The 20,210-nt window shown below is 38.1% G+C and overlaps 1 protein-coding gene across 4 annotated transcripts in view; it reads right to left on the bottom strand.

The window, feature by feature from the left end:
- The window catches only part of pdlim7 (PDZ and LIM domain 7), a 38,373-nt gene extending 28,159 nt beyond the window's left edge, over nt 1–10,214 (bottom strand). The window contains exons 1-2 of one of the 4 annotated variants that reach the window (XM_061725020.1): nt 10,050–10,214; nt 7,139–7,237 (exon numbers count right to left, since the gene is read on the bottom strand). In XM_061725020.1, the coding sequence (XP_061581004.1) occupies nt 7,139–7,237; nt 10,050–10,070 (120 nt within the window). In that variant the 5' untranslated portion in view covers nt 10,071–10,214. The other 3 variants (XM_061725021.1, XM_061725022.1, XM_061725023.1) reach the window with 3 other exon arrangements.
- Between the last annotated feature and the right edge of the window lie 9,996 nt (nt 10,215–20,210).

The raw sequence follows: 20,210 nt of genomic DNA, 5'->3' as shown, positions 1-20,210 counted from the left end.
GTCAACTTCCACTTATTTTTTTAAACAGCAAACTTCAAATATCACTTTAATTGCCTTTGATTTGCACTCACTGGAAGCAATTAGAGGAGTTAAGAAACATTTTTTTCCCCATTATACAAAGAGCAGCTTTCAGAGAACAAACAGCTGGGAGATAAATATATGCTGCATACTCTGAAAGTCCACAGCCTGACATAATATCCAAAAAAAAAAAATGCAGTTCCCCCATCCCTTTTTCCTGTTAGATCTAATGGTAAAACAAGCATCTTGTTCTTTTACATTTGAGAAAATATCCGATGAGTTTTAGCTACTGAAGTGTTGTCAAAGATTAATGGAAACTACACCTGTTTAATGCCAACACTATGAAACTCCCAAAAAGTCTGTTAAAACAATTTTCCAATATTGAGCATCATAGTAACAACTACACTTAAAGTTTAAGATATGCATCAAAAACCAACTAAAATCAGTATGACAGCAAACCCTGGTCCATGGCCATGGCAAAGGACACAAGTGTTCTGAACCTCCATCAAAACAAAAAGAAATTAAAAAACAGCTGTACTGTAGTATCACAGACTACAGCACTGGTGCTTTTCAGAATTTTTTTCTGTTATCATCAGATATTCATTCTTATTCAGTTAGAGGTGGTAAGAACTTTCATTTACCTCTTTGTCGTACCTGCAGTCACCAATCCTTTATCAAATTCCATGGCCCTCAACTCTGGAACTGTCTAGATAGATCTCTTAAGTTAGCGTCATCCTTAAAAATGTTTAGGACCAGCTTGGTGGGGTATCTTTTATTTAGACAAAATTAACAGGCTATTCTTACTGAAATGAAATTGCCATTTCATGGATATTTTTGTTTGTGTACTTATTGTATTTTTCTTTGTTTCTTTTACCTTTTCTTTTTCCTTTCTATTCTTTTGCTATTGACTGATTTGTTTTGGTGATTTTGTATTGAGGGGAGGATTTTTTATAAGCCCTTCGGGCTTCTTTTCCTCTCCTGCACAAATTATTTGTCCTTGTATGATAAAAAAAAAATTATTGTGTTATCACTGTGCAAATAAATAAATAAAAAAAAAAAAAAAAAAAAAGAGGGTCGTGGTGGTTCAATACCACAAGGATCATAGACATGTCACATTTTACCCTCGCAGTAGACTCAGAGCACATATTACTGTCATTTGCAAGTCCAATATGTTATTTTGGGAGTCTCCCAGAGTAGGTTCAAATACTTTAATGTCCAGATAAGAAAGTCTTCTGTGACGGCCGTGAACAGTGGAGCTCATTCTGCAGACATTATGCAAATATGTTGCATCATGATGTACACAGGTGAAGGAAGACAAGTCTGAACAACAAATAAAACACTTCAGATACTTCAGGGGTTTTCCGTCTTCTATGGTGTGGACTTATAAAAATAACTCAAAAGGAAGATTTCTTTACACTGCATTAGGGGCATCTAAACATATTGTGGAGAAAGAACAAGTAAACAGAACGTTATGAAGCTTATAGATTATATTGTACATAACGCTCGCGTGTTTAGGGAGTTGTGTTGATGGACACGGACACCTGCGCCTCTGGCTCGGGTTCAGAGTGCAGCTGCTCCCTCACTTGAGAAGGCAGCAGCTAAAGTTGCTGCGCTCAGACCTTTGGTTGGTAAGGGGTGGACAGAAACCCTATACCTGCCTCGTCCTCTCCGCCAGCAGTTTGTCAATACAGGAAAGGACACCGGAAAACATGTACTTGTTCTTGCAGCCCACTGCGCTGAACCTCTCAAGAACCCGGGATTGAACACGGCTGTGCTGGCACATCTTGACGTGCAGCTTCAAAAACGCGTGAAAGAGCAGGCTCCACATTTGATTTGGTGCATACATGACTGGAGCTTACAATGTTCACGACTACACGGATGACTTAACAGTTTGCTGCCTGTTTCAAAGCCCTTTTGGCACAGCATGGCAGCAGATCCATTTTAGTATGCTATCAAAGTTCAAAGCATTAGCCTGACTTTAAGAACGCAACAAGCTGAAGTCACCTTTAAAGTGATTCCCTGAGTGATCTTACGGTTAAGTCGGCCAGTCCCCCCCCACCACACACATTCTCAGCTGGTTATGCTCGATTTTGGCTCCAAACATTTATCTACAGTTGGTGATATACTGGCCATGTAACCCTGCACCATCTCACTTTTATTCTTTCCATGGCTATTCGGGGGCCAAGAGACTGTCTGTCCTTACATCACTCACACGGCACAGCTGATGCAAAGCCATAAATATCACTCTGAGAAATGGAAAACCAAACCTGCAAGCACCCCACCCCCACCAGCACCCCTGCAATCACTGCAGATGAACACCTAGCTCAAGCTCACCTAAAAACAGTGCTCATAACATGGGACGTATCCGACCAAAAGAAATGCCGCCCCCCCCCCCCCCCCCGGCTAATCTGATCAGTACAAACTGAATTATTAATTCAGTCCTCCTTCCCAGAAAGTGTGTGAGAGTGAGAGAAGGAATGTTAAAAAGGATGTCAATGATGAAGCAACAGATGGCCTTGAAGTCAGAAACTGAAATACAAGACTCGATGACACATCCAGCTGTGGTGGTGGATTACAGGAGAGAAAAAAAATATATAATCTCTCTTCTTCCATTTATTGACATCATTAGTAATTTTCTCACAAACTTTGATGTTAATGTTGTGGCATGTGTTTTTTAGATAGAAACCAGATGGTGCTCTGAAAGCCAAGTTGTGGTATCATAATGTTTTTGGAATCACGCTGGCACGAGATCTGGACCAGACTTCTGAGCAGAGAGAGAGGCAGACTCAACAGAAACACCATTGGTTCCTACATGTTACGAGTGTCCTCTTGAAAAAAGAAGAGTTTAGAAAAATAAACAAGGATGTTGGCAGAAATGTGGGGTGACATAAAGGTTTATACAAGTAGATCTTCCCAAAGACTGGAACTCGTCTTATGAAACAGCTATTAAAAAGAAAAGTTCTTCACAAAACAGTTTGAAACTGAATATCCACAATCTACAACAAAAGCAACCATCAAATTAAATAAATGGAGTTGCAAATAATGCTAATTTGAGTTTGACTAGTTTACACATGTATCCGTGAGATCAAAAGGGACATTTTAAAAAGTACTTGGATTTAAAATAGTTTTTATTCCCTTGGGGGAAACGTTGCTGTAACAAAGAAAACAGGCCCAGTGATGTCATCAGCTGGCCTGCTATCAACGTCTTGTACAACATGTGGACATAACCTCAGGAATTCTTGCTTTTTTCTTGCTGCATTTTTGACAATATGCTGTGAGAAGTGTTTTTGGCACATGATCCCATGCTAATACAATAATGAATTAAAAAGGAGAGACTTTTTTACTCCCAAAAGTTGACACAGATTTCCTGAGGGATGACATTTTAGTGGTATGCTTTGGTCAGAATGCCACTGCAACACTGTACCAAAGCTGACTGCTTAAAACCGTCCTTCACAGCTGTGTTCAGAGTAGCCGGTTTAAGGGGCGGAGTCACAGCTGCACACCGGTGGCCTCTTCCAGAGGGTTTGACTTTTCTTAAAATTATGCCAATGCTATATTCACTTTAGTGGTACAGCAAATGGAGTATGATGTAAAAGTGTCAGCGTTCTCATCACTCAGTTATGTTCACAGTGCCAGCTCAAAACAGATTTTAAGCAGAAATAGATTATTTCTATATCAACTTTTTTTACTGTCTGAATCGCCAAAAAACACCTGAAATCTGATTTTTCCGGAAAAGTTGTAACTCCAAATGTGATTCCAAAAAAAAGATATTTGCACTGATGCATCTCGATTTGAATGGTCCAACGTGACAAAGGCAACAACTGCATCTACCGGAGTAACAGAAGTGACTGAGGATTCCTCAGTTCCTCCAGCCATAACTGTCCGTCAGCCAGCAGCTACTCTGCACTTAGCTGTACTAACATACTAGAGACAACGGCCCAAAAACAATGTCGTAAAACACACCCAACTTCCATCACTGGTGCTTCCTAGTAACATTTAGAAAAATTCTGCACCACAGCTCCACATAAGCACTTGCAACAGCAGCAAAGCCAGGGAACCAATCCCCATTATGGTTTCTCTACATGCAGGTTCCCATAGCAACCATGTGACTCGGGAAACACCAGAAAGGACATACAGCTTAGATCTGATCACTGGCAACATCCAATATAAACAGTTACTCAAAGTTTCTGATAGGGCAGGCCAAACATCAGGCCGACAACGGCAGTGCGAACGTAGCCTTAGGTGACCCCAAAAAGAAAGACAGGGCCATGAGTTCGTAGTTAACAATCCAAACAAATGCTTTTCCATATGTCCTGTTTAGTATAACAGTGTTGTTGTGTACCATCATTTCTGAGAATGCACCATTCAAACAGAGGCATTTGCTGCGTTTTGATGCACCTCGTAATTATGAAAGACTACAAATGGATACCAGTAAACCTGGATCATGGTCTGAAAATTGAGAATGTAAATGTAATGTTTTTTTATTACACTTAACACTCGCACTGAGGATTAAAAATGACAATATTTCAACCACTCTCACAAAAATGCTTGAGAAACTGTTTTTAATTTTTTCCTCCCACACACTTTCACCACAGTTCTTACCCCTTGAGAATATTGTGTGAAACCATTGTCATTTCTTCTCCTCCCATTCCACCCACCCACCATCCCCACAATTCCTGTTTCAAATAAAATAACTACAGAAAAAAAATATATGTACACACACACACCAGCTGGTTCTAGCCAAGAATACCAATAATAAAAACAGCCGAAAGTAGTGTATGTTTCTAGCTGGATTCAAGCATATCCTGCTGAGCTTAAAAACACATTTCTGAGTTTCCATTTTTAGCGTCTTCTTAAAGGCAACGGTCATAAGTCCTCTGATCTCACCAGGAGAGTATTCCTTTGAGGTCGGTGGAGTCCATTTTTATAAATGAGAGAAGTGAGTGTGGAAGACAGAGAGAGAGGGGAGACAACAGGATTGCCTGTTGGCAGTAGCAGGGTGGATATGAGAAAAATCTGTGGAATGCTGAGAAAGCATCGCTCTCCAGTCTCGGAGAGAGAGGGGAAGGAAACAAGAGCATTTGTAGAGCACGGAAACCAATAAACCAACTCCCTCACGAAAGAGGGGACAAGCTGCAGACGTACAACTTTCCAAAATCAATACAAAGCAAGATACCTACTCGAAAAACAGAGGGTAAAATTATTAAATATATTCTTGAAATAACAATCTGTGAACTGTCATAGCCAGTCCACAAACGTGCTAATCACCATTTAATCTACAGTCAAAGAGTGTCCGTCACATTGATCATTGAGGAGTTGTCACTTGCAATCTCGGTGCGTCAGCGAGATTCCAAAAGCCTTTTATCCCATCACTCCACATGTTCCTCATTTTGTATTAGCTTTAAACTGACTGTCTGGGTGGAGATCCTTATCTCATCAGTCCTGAGCCAGAAAAGACAGACCACCCACCAAGTTCTTCAGTGAATTTTTTTCTTTTTTCCTCCCGTTACTGAGGGATGCTGTATAACTTTGAAGTTTAGAGCTCCTCGCTCGGCCGTTTTCATCCTCTGCGACTGTGTGATTCACCGTCCCTGCTTTTATGACAATCAGGATGCGAGCCAACAACACCTCAGAGGCAAAGGGAGAGAGAACTTGTCGCATGTTTATAACTCACACACACCCCGAAGCCTGGTGGCATCCTGGGCGAAGCAAAGCAGCATATTATCCACCAGCCAGTCATCATCATGCCAGGCTCAGAAGTACTTCTTTTTTTTTCCCCCTTTGTTTTGTCATCTCTTACGCAGATGGACAGCAATTTAAGTCCCCAAATTGTTTTTGAAATGTTAGCAAAAAAAGGTGTTGAACAAAAACAACAAAAAAAACCTAATCCATATCTGTCAGAAGGGAAATAATCAGCATGCATTATGTGCCTGGACTGCAGAAAAACTGGTTTTTCACACCCTTTTTTTTTATGTGAGGAGGACAACAACAACTACTGACTCACCCGCTGATAGTCACCCTGCAGTACACCTTGCGTGTCTAGACATAAATTTGTGAGTCAACAGCCACATCCCACTCAAAATGTGTTCTCTGGAGCTTTTTGCCAAAAGAGATTTTTTGACATTTGAAACAAGGAAATGTTTGTTTTCATAAATCAAAAGGAGGAACACTGCGTTTCTGACTGCAGTTCCAGCCAGCGAGCAGAGCAAATACGGGACATGTACTGGCACGGTTGGTGATAACTGCTGCCATCGCCACAGGTTTACGTCAGCTGAACACACTCACGTCTGTATGATGCCGCCAGCAACACACAGTGGACAGATTATCAAAGAAAAACAACATGTTGCATTCAACTGTTCTGCTTCCTCCTGTTAATGCTCCATTGTGCAAAGGAAGAGAGATCTTGTGGGGTCAGGAACAGACTTCCAATCAGCTCTGCTAAAAGGAAAGTACAAAATACTGAACAAAAGTCAGTGAGTCTGATGCGCCCCAGTTTCTAAAAAGGCAGCAATATAAAAAACGCCAGTGGAAAACTTGTACGTTAACAGACGGCCAGATGAGAGTGTATTAGCTGACGGCAAACCCTGGAATTTTTTTATACGAATGTGAAACTGCAAGCGTGAGCCTGTTTGTCAGGCAAAGCAGCAATGCACTTATAAGGCCTGGAAAGTGGCAGCTGCTCTCGTCGACACAAACTGTAGTTTATTTGAAAATTTATTCTACTAGGAGGACGTGACCTAACATGGAGAATACAAAGTACTGTGGGACAAATGAGCAGGTCCTTGTGGCGAATGAACGCCATCCACGTGCAGGATCTACATATTGAGACTTAACCAGGTACAGTTTGGGCTACGCATCATAAAAATTTGTGTAGTATGAAAATACACACCGCGGTATGCAGATATTACACACTGAGAGAGGGAAATGGTACACTCAGGCGGGCTCATTAAGTACTAACCAAGGATGTACTTAACACTGACAAAATAGTGGTTAGGTGGTCAAAGCGTCAAACAGGTGAAACATAAAGCAGCTGTTTTTCTGGATGGGCCTTGAAGCAAATCATCCAGGAGCACCAAGACCCCAATGATGTCCAAACTCAAAGTACAAAGTTGTTTCTTACCCTTGACACAGTGAGGGGCATGCTGAAGTCCTTGCCTCCCTGCAGCCTGAAGCCCCACGGCGCTGGGCCGCTGAGGGTAACCGTGTACAAGTTCATAGCCTTCAGGAAGAAAAGAAAAGAAAAAAAAGGAAATGTGTGAATTCACAAGAAAGCCAGGAAAAGGTTTCCAAGGCAAAAGCAGAAGGCAGTTCTTCCCTGCTTCTTCCAAGCAGCTTCGCTGCTGGTGGCCTGTTTTATTTTCAGCACAAATTCCTTACAGAAAATAACAGTCTAGTTTTGTTGCACGGAACATACCGCTAAACATAAAAAACAAAAAAAGAAGTCAGATTAGCTATATTAGAAGTTGTGAAATACATCTTTTGGCAGAAATAACTACTTGAATGTCAGAATGAGTGTCATTACATTCAGAGAAGTCTGAAACTGAGACACGGCCGAATAGAAAAGAAAATATAAAACTAAAAAAAAGAAATCACTTCCACGCTGGACCATATTCTACCGATAGTTAAATGCTCATGCAAATCCAGCCACACTTTTTTAAACGTATTTTGAGTAATGATGCTAACAAGAGATGAACCAAATGAACCACATAACCTCCTTGGGGGGGAGGCAATCAAATTCCAGGGTTGCATCTGGGACATGACATTCCTGCAATTATCAACACACAATTCTATAAAAGCGCTCTTCCGTTATGAACTAAGAAGACTGTTTTATATGACAGCTCGATCCTGAGTTAGTTAAAATGTACTACAGTACGGCAGGTCATTCACATTATAAACCCCACCGAACAATAGACACTCGAGTTAAGTTCTTCCTTCCAGTGAGAAACAGCCTGTGAATTTAGGGAATACTCATGAAACAATCGCCTACTTGCCCTCATATCTCCATTTGCTCCAACATTTTAAATGTTTTACAACTCTTTTAAAACATAAAAGCGCTGTGAAAGAGACGCTCAGGGTCCTACTACTGATATCAAAAGGCAAAGCATTTAATAAGAGAGTAATGTAACATTAACCAGGCTACGTCACCAGCTCACTGCATGACCCGAACACTGACCTCAGTGCATGCATCCCTACCCAAGCCTTCGCTCCTTGTCCTCAGCCTTACCAGGTACCATTGTTCTTAAAACAGCTATTCAACCAGCATTCTGCCATGAAAACTCACCTGATCCTCAAGGGCCGGCCTGAACCCCGAACCTGGGAGAAAGCCAGGAAGTCAGTGAACTAGGGCGAGCAGATTCTGCCTCTGTTGGCAAGCTGTGGCCCGATGCTGTGTGTGACACAGACAAGACCGAGCCTCTGCTCACTTCTCAGAGTCTATATAAGGAATGTAAAACTACACCAAACTATTTCAGCCCAACACCCACATGAGTCACGGGGGGAGGAGGACGGAGAGGTAACGTCAACTACCCCTAGATTCTGGCAAAGGCCCATAACATTAAAGTCATAGGACCTTTTCTTTTCTTTTTTTTTTTAAATGGAAAAGCACTTGAGAAGCAGCAGACGTCCAGAACTTAAGTAAATCTTATGGGACTCTACAGTTTTTTCTGGAGGACACAAAACACAGTACAACCAAAGCAGTAATTACATTTTAGCATCAACGGCTTCTTAAAAGGAACGGAGAAGCTCGTATAGAAAAAAACTGAAACAGCAGTGAAACATTAAAAATAGCCCTGAAGCCCTGATCTAAAACAGTGCAAAGCAACCTGCCAAGCCCTCTGAACAATTCAAATCAATAAAAAAAACCTGCAAATTGAGAGTTTACCATTGATTGCATTACCTGCTTGTGCAGAACTGACACTGCAGCCACTGCAGTACACTGAAATACAGTTTAAATCACAAAAACTTGGACTATTCTTCATCATCTTATCCCACCCTGAGAGAAAAAGTTCTGCAAGAGCCAAGAAAGTCAATTTTGAGACAGACTTGGTGAGATGATCCCCAGAGAGCCCCACAACAGCAACAGGTAATGGAGGTGAGATTTCCCATGTGACACCAGCACACTGCAGAGATTTTTCAGTTGTTTTTGACAGGTTATATCAAGACAGTGGATTTAAGAGCATGAACTTCAGTGCCCTGCTATCAAATTAAATCCAAAAATCTCTTTAAGTATTCAGGAAATCATCAGGCTAAGCCAATATAATTAATTTGCAATTACATAGTTTAGTTTTAGTTTAGTTTAGTTTATTGTTTTGCACAGTTTTTAAAAAATATACAGGACATATCAATAATAAACACTATAGGTGCAGGAAGAGGCAAAAAACCCAATGGGCTTATTTGAAGCCTCCACCGAAGATATTAAAATTTCATGTCAAGATTAACATACAAAAAAACAGAAAGTAAAACTACACAAAAGTGATGGCAAACTAATAATGCAATATATAAATAATAAAGAATAAAGACAAAAAATAAGTGTGTGTGAGTGTGCATGGGATATTGTTTTTACAACTTATATTATATTGACTCCTGAGCAAATAAGACATAGCCCCTATTAATAACTAATTATAACATCCTATAGTGTCAAATTATTTCTAAGGACATTTGTATTTATATGCATATTATCCTCACATACATTAAAGTGCACACACTGCCCTATGAGCGTCTATAGGCTCTTTCTATAGGCACTTTTATGCTTTTATCTCCAGTGGTAATTAAACAGCATGCTGGGTTCTGCTCGGACCGGGTCCAGAGGACGAAAACAGGACCAACTCTCGGCTCCGAAAGGACTTAACACAACTACAACCGGATATGCTTCACTTCACCGACTCAAACCCATAAAAAGAAAGAAAGAAAGAAAGAAAAAGCACGCTAAGGAAGACAAAACAGCCGCCGTACAGTTTCCTGAACTTCTGTGAAAAGTTGGTTTTAAAGAGTTACATCACGCACAAAGGAATGCATTGTGGATCAGCTTTTACCTCTTTATGTTCGTCAGACATTGCGAGTCAGTGCAGGGCTGGAGGGCAGTGGAGAGGAGAGGGTTTGAAGGGTTTGAAGGCAGGGGTAGGACTTCCTTGCAGCGGACAGGACGTCAGGACGCCACCGTGGATCCTCCTGCGGAGCGGCGGACGCTTCCACTCACATTCCCTTTAGTAGACTCCGCGGAGACGTCACTGCTCACGTGGTGTCGTCTCACACGCACCGGTGTTCTGCAGATTTATGCTGCTTTGCCAAAAAATGCTACCTAATGGTTTTCAACCTTTTTTCAGAGCTATAATTTTACTGTGTTTTACTCCCTAGCCCACTTCCTTTCCCCCCAAGTGGTGCTTGTCTCTTGCCAGGACGTCATTGTAAATAAGAATGATCTTATGACCTGCCTGGTTAATTAACCCTTGTGCTGTCTTTGGGTCAAGGGAGGGTGAAGGGAGAAAAGAAGGAAGGAAGGAAAGAAGGAAGGAAGTAGGAAAGGGAGTACGGAAGAGAGAAAAGATGGAAGGGAGGAAAGAAGGGAGGAATGGAAGGAAGGGAGAAAGGAGAAAAGAAGGAAGGAAGTAGGAAATGGAGTAAGGAAGGGAGAAAGGATAAAAGAAGGAAGGAAGTAGGAAAGGGAGAAAAGATGGAAGGGAGGAAAGAAGGGAGGAATAGAAGGAAGGGAGAAAGGAGAAAAGAAAGAAAGAAGGAAGGAAGTAGGAAAGGGAGTAAGGAAGGGAGAAAAGATGGAAGGAAGGGAGAAAGGAGGAAAGAAGGAAGGAAGTAGGAAAGGGAGTAAGGAAGGGAGGAATGGAAGGAAGCGAGAAATGAGAAAAAGAAGGAAAGAAGGAAGGAAGTAGGAAAGGGAGTAAGGAAGGGAGAAAAGATGGAAGGAAGGAAAGAAGGAAGGAAGTAGGAAAGGGAGTACGGAAGAGAGAAAAGATGGAAGGGAGGAAAGAAGGGAGGAATGGAAGGAAGGGAGAAAGGAGAAAAGAAGGAAGGAAGTAGGAAGGGAGTAAGGAAGGGAGAAAAGATGGAAGAAGGGGAGAAAGGAGAAAAGAAGGAAAGAAGGAAGGAAGTAAGAAATGGAGTAAGGAAGGGAGAAAAGATGGAAGGAAGGGAGAAAGGAGAAAAGAAGGAAGGAAGTAGGAAAGGGAGTAAGGAAGGGAGGAAAGAAGGGAAGAATGGAAGGAAGGGAGAAATAAGAAAAGAAGGAAAGAAGGAAGGAAGTAGGAAAGGGAGTAAGGAAGGGAGAAAAGATGGAAGGAAGGGAGAAAGGAGGAAAGAAGGAAGGAAGTAGGAAAGGGAGTAAGGAAGGGAGGAAAGAAGGAAGAAAAGATGGAAGGAAGGGAGACAGGAGAAAAGAAGGAAAGAAGGAAGGAAGTAGGAAAGAAAGGAGAAAAGGAAAGAAAGAAGGGAGGGAAGAAGGAAGGAATGGAGAAAATAAGGAAAGAAGGAAGGAAAAGCAAAGAAGGTAATAAAGGAACGAATGACGAAAGGGAGGTAGGAAGAAAAAGGAGTAAAGGAGATTAAAAAAGGAGGAAAAGAGGAAAGGAAGAAGGATGGAGAGAGCATGGCAGGAGGAAAGAAGGATAGAAGAATTGGGTCATTTTGACCTGAAGACAGCACAAGGGTTAAAGGCCGATGACTGAATGAATATCAAATAAAGCGATAGAATTGTTTTTTTCTCTCTCTTTATCGTATAATTTTCACAAAGTGTAATGCAATTCATGACATGGGTTGTGTATTTTGAAGGATCAAATACTCAACATCCCATATTATCAATTTTACATGGTGCAAGAAATGATTGGCGTGGCAATCAAACTTTGAAAATCGACTGTGCGCATGCGCAGAACCACAAAGTAGCATTTCTTGGCAGGTAGCAAGGATTGGCAGAACACCAGGACCAGGACCAGGACCAGGGGGGCCCGCAGTATAAACACCGACAACAGCCACTGACCTCTGAGGAATGAGGAACCTCACCTGACAAGACATGAGGGGCGACGGATGTGAAAGAAAAGTATCAATAAGAGAGTTTGATTTAAATAAACACTAGGAATCCTTCAAATAGGTCATGAAGTTAGATAGATAGATAGAGAGCTTTCCAAAGATAGAATAGAATAGAATAGAATAGAATAGAATAGAATAGAATAGAATAGAATAGAATAGAATAGAACAGAAAGCCTTTATTATCATTATACTGGTACAATGAGATTAGGCAGCAGCTCCGTAAAAGCGCACACATGCAAAGACTATGTAAACAAAGACTGTGTAAACAACAAAATGAGAAACAGGAAACATAAATATATATACACTATGAATATGAGTGAATGAGAGAATAATAATGCAAATGATTAGTGGAAGAATATTGCACATAATGGAGGAAGAATATTGCACAGTATGAGGTAGCTTATTGGTTTAGAAAGTTCACAGCTTTGGGGAAGAAGCTCTCCCTGAGTCTGTTTGTTGAAACAGACCTGTGATAAACCACAGGTAATTTATGTTTTAACAAGGGGGGGTAATCACTTTTTCACACAGGGCCATGTAGGTTTGGATTTCTTTCCCCCTTAATAATAAAAACCTTAATTTAAAAACTGCATTTTGTGTTTACTTGTGTTATCTTTGTCTAATATTTAAATTTGTTGAAACATTTAAGTGTGACAAACATGCAAAAAAATAAGAATATGGGCTTTGTTTTTATCGTACACGATGACACAATCCTTTTGTTCAATTAATATAAAATAAAAAATATCTATGAAATAAAGGAATCCAGAAATTAAACTCAGTGACTGATATTTAAAATAAAACAGCAGTTATATTTGGGCATGTTAACATATTGGGGATCAGTTTTGTCATGAATCTGATTTATTGCACCTCTTTGTAGCTAACATGAATTGTTTTCAGAAAGTCTAGTTGTTTGGAGAGAGCCGTCAGAGATATATTTCCAGGAAATTGTACTTCTGTAGATGTTTAATTACATTTACAATAACTGACAGCAGCTGGCCATCCAGGACAATGAGTCTCTTTATTTGAATGATTGTTGCTGTGGGGTTTCGGTCTTCTTTTGGGAATTTTCTCTCTTTTCTGACAAGCTTCCTTCAGATTTGACTGCTGTGATTGGTCCCTCTTTCCCTTTGATTTGATGAATCTGTGCTTTTTTACATGGTGGCCCCTTAACATCTGTAAAAGGTTGCTCGTGTTATTTTTAGCAACATTCATTCCACCTCTGGAAACCACAACTTTGCATAACAGGCATCTTATGGTTTTCCTGGTGGGATTTTCCAGAATAACTAGCTCTATGCAGCAACTCATGTGCTACTGCTTCACCACCTGACACCTCAAAACAAACAAAAACGGACAAGCAGGGTTGCATGACTTCCAACGCTTACTTTTACAGCAAAAAATAGAATAAAAAGAAAATTCTGTTTATGAAAAGTATATTATGGGATAGTTCATAGAAGTGATTATTCACAGAGTATTGGTATCAGAGCAGCTCTAGTTTTATATCTCTGCTGGAGAGGGAGAGACCTATAAGATCTATTAGAAAGGAAGTTGAAGGTATTGGAAATGTATGACAATTTCCTAGTTATAGAAAAATCTATGATTGAAGATTAAACCAACTGTCTCCAATATTTGTGACCTTTGACGTTATATAAAAAGCAATAAAACTTCAGATGTCCGTTATTTATTAACCAGTCTACCAAACAGACATGTGCTTTTCCTTCAAAACTCCATTCAAATCATTTAAGCATTCAAATAACACAGTATGTCATTAGATATCCTAGTCGAGACAAAGTCCAAAACCTGAATACACATTTGTGTGTTAGAGTTTTGTTGTTCTTCTTTCATAATATTTTTTCATTATTATTATTATTTATAATGTAATACAAATAAATTGCTGTCTTGATTCTTGGATATGAATAAAATCTGATTTAGTGTAAACGGGGACCAGTAATGGACTCGGGTAATGGGTTAATGAAATAAATAATAAAATATTTATGTATAAATAAAATAAAATATATATAAATATATAAACTATTTTTATATAAACTATTTATAATGAATAAAAACAATAAAATATTTATGTATGCAATGTGTAGACAGTATGGTGGATAAGTGGTTAGCACTGTTGTCACAGCAAGAAGGTTCCTGGTTCGACTCCCGAGGCCAGCGGGAGTCTTTCTGGAGTTTGCATGTTCTCCCCGTGCTTGCTTGGCTTCCTCCCACAGTCCAAAAACATGCATAGTTGGTTAATTGATGATTATGAATTGTGAAATGTGTGTGTGTGTGTGTGTGTGTGTGTGTGTGTGTGTGTGTGTGTGTGTGTGTGTGTGTGTGTGTGTGTGTGTGTGTGTGTGTGTGTGTGTGTGTGTGTGTGTGTCAATGGTTGTTTGTCTGTCCCTGTACATCAAGAGGACCATCTGGCCACATTGGTGTTTGTCCTACTGCGGGGACCCCACTGCTCAGGGGGATGAAGCAGAAATGGTTGATGTGCAAAACAGTTTGGTCTTGTATAATGTTGTTAACTACTACGGATGTAAGGGGTGGGCGAGAATACACTAGTAGTTAATGCCCAATATGATATTGCTGTATTTGGTATGATTTGTGACGTGCTCCGTTCATGGCAGGAAGTGGCCACCAGATGGAGACAAATTGCAACAAAATGAAAGTGGTTTTTTTTTAATTCTAAACTTTATTTAATCAAATAGCAAGAATACAGCAAACAAATAAATGAATAAATTCTTAGACAGTTCTTAGTAATTAGACAAACACGTGCAAAATATAACATATAGAAATGGCTCTCAGGGCCTTTCTGTAAGTAGTCTGCTATAACATATAGTTCCACATCCTTAAGAAAGTGAAAAAATATAGTGTTTTATAAATACATTTACATTTATGAATATAACATTTTGCCAAAAGAAATGTATTATACAAAAAAAAATTAGCATCCTTTTTGGGGATTCTTAAAAAACGAAATAAAATATTTTCCCATCGTACGGACACATCCCTCAAAATTTGGTTATTAATAAATCTGCTAAACTCTTTCCAAAACCTACAGGTTAAAAGGCAGTGAGAAAAAATATGTATCACAGTTCCTGGACGATTAGTATTTATGTCTCTTAAATTTTATAATATAATTTTTCCCATTGCTGATTCAGCTGCTGGATCAGGGAAAGTAACTGGGGTAGGTAGAATTATTAATGTTTTTAGACAACATTAAGGTGCCTGAGGGTATAGCGTCAACCATCATTCAGAATTCCTGAGAACTAACTGGTTCTGTTGTTCCACATAAGGTATTTGTATGGCAAGAAGTCGTGCTTATAGATGAGGGTCCATGCTAAGAGGACCTGCTTATGGAAGGATGAAAGTTTTACAAGTTTATCAACATTGTAATTACAGTTTAAAAATCTTAGGGCTGTTCTATTCTCATAAAGCCTGACTGTGTCTAATCAATTATTGTATCCAAGACTTCTTTAATTCTGTTAGCAAGTATTAAAGCCATAATCTTATAATCATTATTGAGAAGACATATAGGCTACAGTAGGTCTCCAATTATGGTTGGTGCTTGTTCAAGACCGGTCTTCAAAAACCAATGGGTCACGTGAATACTTCATCCATTGTTACCGTACTGTTACTACTACTACTACTACTACTACTACTACTACTACTACTACTACTACTACTACTACTACCACTACTACTACTACTACTACTACTACTACTACTACTACTACTACTACTACTACTACTACTACTACTACTGCTACTACTACTACTACTACTACTACTACTACTACTACTACTACTACTACTACTACTACTACTACTGCTACTACTACTACTGTCATTTGGGCCTCCATCCCCCCACACATAAGACTTTCAGATTCCATAGTAACCTTCAAATCCAAACTCAAAACTCACCTTTTCAAACTGGCCTACTCCCTCTGACTGTGCACTGTCTCTGTGGCTATAATATCGGTTGATGTTGTTTGGTTTAATATTGTATGTTGTTGTCATTTTATGCTTGTATGTTATGCTTATGCTTGTATGTTATGCTTTTATTCTTTGTAAGGTGACCTTGGATGACTTGAAAGACGCCACCAAATAAAATGTATTATTATTTTTTATTTATTATTTAGCAGATGCTTTTATCCAAAGTGACTTACATCTGAGAGAACAACTTTTTTTTGTATGAAACTTTATTTCAATTTCAGAAAATACAATAACATTAAAATAAATGGCAGACATCATTCAATAATATAAAAACACAAACATACATAGGCATCATCATAGTCCAAAAAATATAAAATTATTCTCTTCACAAAAAAACCTACAGTAAAGTGCAAGTAGTTTGTCACATTAACAATTACACTAAACATAATAGGAAGGCAATACATTCAGATATCAGTAAACATTTCTTTTATGAGGTTGACAGTGGTATTACATTTCTTATTCTTCTTCTTATTATTAATCAATTGCATCGTCTCAAAATACATTTTGAAGTCAATTTTAAAGGGAACTAAGGATGGACAGGATTTGGAGAATTTTGCCTTATGAATGTGAAACTTAGCGATAAGAATCATTACAGTTGACCAATTGTTGAATGTTGTAATTTTGGTTTTCGTAATATAGTAAGATATCTTTAGCTTCTAATTTAATTACATTTTTAGTTTGTATGTATGTCAAAAAAGTCTTCAAATCTTTTCCAGAAACTTAAAGTATGTTCACATTCATAAAACAAATGTATGATGTCTCTTCGTCATGTTGACAAAACATACAATGACGATACGGTCATTGTCAGCCTGCTGAAAAACAATGAGACGAGCCACGGCCCAGTTGTCAGTGATTTCCTTGACTGGTGCAGTAAGTCTTTTCTTGAAATGAATATTTCTAAAACAAAAGACATGATCATTGACTTTCACAAAAACAGTGCTCCCAACCAAGAGATTACAGTTTTAAAGGGTCAGACAGTGGAGTGTGTCAGCACATATCTGGGAACTGTCATCGACAACAAACTGAACTTTGAGGCAAACTGTCAAGCTGTGTACAAAAAGGGACGCCAGCGCCTGTTTTGTCTGAGAAAACTTTCTACTTTTAACATTGCCAGGACCATGCTGATCTTGTTTTATCGTGCTTTTATAGAATCAGTTTTATCTTTCTGTCTTGCTTCATGGTTTGGAAATGTGTCCCTTAAAAACAAAAACTGTTTAAACCAAATCGTGAAATGGTCGAGCAAGCTGATTGGAGAGTCTCAGCTTCATCCAGAATCCCTGTATTCTAAACAGTTACAGAGGATAGCTGGCTCTATTTTAAAAGACAACTCCCAACCTCTTAAATGTGAGTTTCAGCCGCTCCATCAGGTCGGAGGTTCATGGTACCTGCTTGTAAAACCAAACGCTACAAAAACAGCTTTGTACCAGCAGCCATCAGTGCCATTAATAAGTGAGGGAACTGCAACATAACCTTGTATTTATGTTTTGTATTGTTTCCTTTATCTTGTTTTTATGAAAAGGCACATTTTTTATCCTTTGGCTTGGTTTGAATATTTTAGTGTTTTTATCTACTGATGTTTTAACTTATCTTGATTCTTATCTTGGGGCCTTCCTTCTTGTTCTTTGTTATTTTAGCCAAAGCACTGTTGTCACTTTATCTTATCCTGTGTTGTTGAGTGTATGGTTTTAGATTGTATGAGGAGGCACGCACTGTGAACCAAATTTACCCAATGGTACAATAAATAAATCTATCTATCTATCTATCTATCTATCTATCTATCTATCTATCTATCTATCTATCTATCTATCTATCTATCTATCTATCTATCTATCTATCTATCTATCTATCTATCTATCTATCTATCTATCTATCTATCTATCTATCTATCTATCTATCTATCTATCTATCTATCTATCTATCTATCTATCTGTTCGTTCGTTTTTATTTATTTCGAAAATGTATATATAAAAAAAAACAAGAAAAACAAATACAGGTGGGAATTCCGCCACATAAAGAAAAAAAAACACATCAAAAAACATATAAGTTACATGTTCGAAAAGGAGTGGGAGGAAGTATAAACTTATTTAATCCCACCCCCTTTCCACAACTAAACATAAATTATATGCCTGTATTTACCCTTTATACTCTACACTAATTTGTATAAATAAATAAATATATATCATTTTTACAAAAATAACCTGTTTAATACCAAATGTAAGCTCTATCATAAATATAATATAACTATGATATAAATATAATATGACTATGATATAAATATAATACGTAGGCTATATCTATACAAACATACAAAGACAGCCTGACTAAATCTATCTATCTATCTGTCAAAATACACATCTGCTATCAATGTCTACAAATTTGGATATAAGTTGGTTGGTGGGGTAAATATGATGTAAAATGTTATATTGTACTTCTTTAAATTAGTTTGAGATTGCAAATTTACAGGGAAGGAGCCACGCTGTTTTCTACGACGGAGTATTAGGGCCAAACTAAGACAAAAAAAATTGGAAATTACGAGAATAAAGTCGTAATAGAATAAAGTCGTAATAGAATAAAGTCGTAATATTATGAGAATAAAGTCGTAAAATTACGAGAATAAAGTCGTAATGTTGCGAGAATAAAGTCGTAATAGAATAAAGTCGTAATATTATGAGAATAAAGTCGTAATATTACGAGAATAAAGTCGTAAAATTACGAGAATAAAGTCGTAACATTATGAGAATAAAGTCGTAATTTATGAGAATAAAGTCGTAAAATTACGAGAATAAAGTCGTAATGTTGCGAGAATAAAGTCGTAATAGAATAAAGTCGTAATATTATGAGAATAAAGTCGCGTGAATACTTCATCCATTGTTACCGTACTGTTACTACTACTACTACTACTACTACTACTACTACTACTACTACTACTACTACTACTACTACTACTACTACTACTACCACTACTACTACTACTACTACTACTACTACTACTACTACTACTACTACTACTACTACTACTACTACTACTGCTACTACTACTACTACTACTACTACTACTACTACTACTACTACTACTACTACTACTACTACTACTGCTACTACTACTACTGTCATTTGGGCCTCCATCCCCCCACACATAAGACTTTCAGATTCCATAGTAACCTTCAAATCCAAACTCAAAACTCACCTTTTCAAACTGGCCTACTCCCTCTGACTGTGCACTGTCTCTGTGGCTATAATATCGGTTGATGTTGTTTGGTTTAATATTGTATGTTGTTGTCATTTTATGCTTGTATGTTATGCTTATGCTTGTATGTTATGCTTTTATTCTTTGTAAGGTGACCTTGGATGACTTGAAAGACGCCACCAAATAAAATGTATTATTATTTTTTATTTATTATTTAGCAGATGCTTTTATCCAAAGTGACTTACATCTGAGAGAACAACTTTTTTTTGTATGAAACTTTATTTCAATTTCAGAAAATACAATAACATTAAAATAAATGGCAGACATCATTCAATAATATAAAAACACAAACATACATAGGCATCATCATAGTCCAAAAAATATAAAATTATTCTCTTCACAAAAAAACCTACAGTAAAGTGCAAGTAGTTTGTCACATTAACAATTACACTAAACATAATAGGAAGGCAATACATTCAGATATCAGTAAACATTTCTTTTATGAGGTTGACAGTGGTATTACATTTCTTATTCTTCTTCTTATTATTAATCAATTGCATCGTCTCAAAATACATTTTGAAGTCAATTTTAAAGGGAACTAAGGATGGACAGGATTTGGAGAATTTTGCCTTATGAATGTGAAACTTAGCGATAAGAATCATTACAGTTGACCAATTGTTGAATGTTGTAATTTTGGTTTTCGTAATATAGTAAGATATCTTTAGCTTCTAATTTAATTACATTTTTAGTTTGTATGTATGTCAAAAAAGTCTTCAAATCTTTTCCAGAAACTTAAAGTATGTTCACATTCATAAAACAAATGTATGATGTCTCTTCGTCATGTTGACAAAACATACAATGACGATACGGTCATTGTCAGCCTGCTGAAAAACAATGAGACGAGCCACGGCCCAGTTGTCAGTGATTTCCTTGACTGGTGCAGTAAGTCTTTTCTTGAAATGAATATTTCTAAAACAAAAGACATGAT

Source organism: Cololabis saira, chromosome 7 (genome assembly GCF_033807715.1).
Source record: "Cololabis saira isolate AMF1-May2022 chromosome 7, fColSai1.1, whole genome shotgun sequence".
NCBI classification, from domain to species: domain Eukaryota; kingdom Metazoa; phylum Chordata; class Actinopteri; order Beloniformes; family Belonidae; genus Cololabis; species Cololabis saira.
This window is presented reverse-complemented; position numbering and strand designations above follow the sequence as displayed.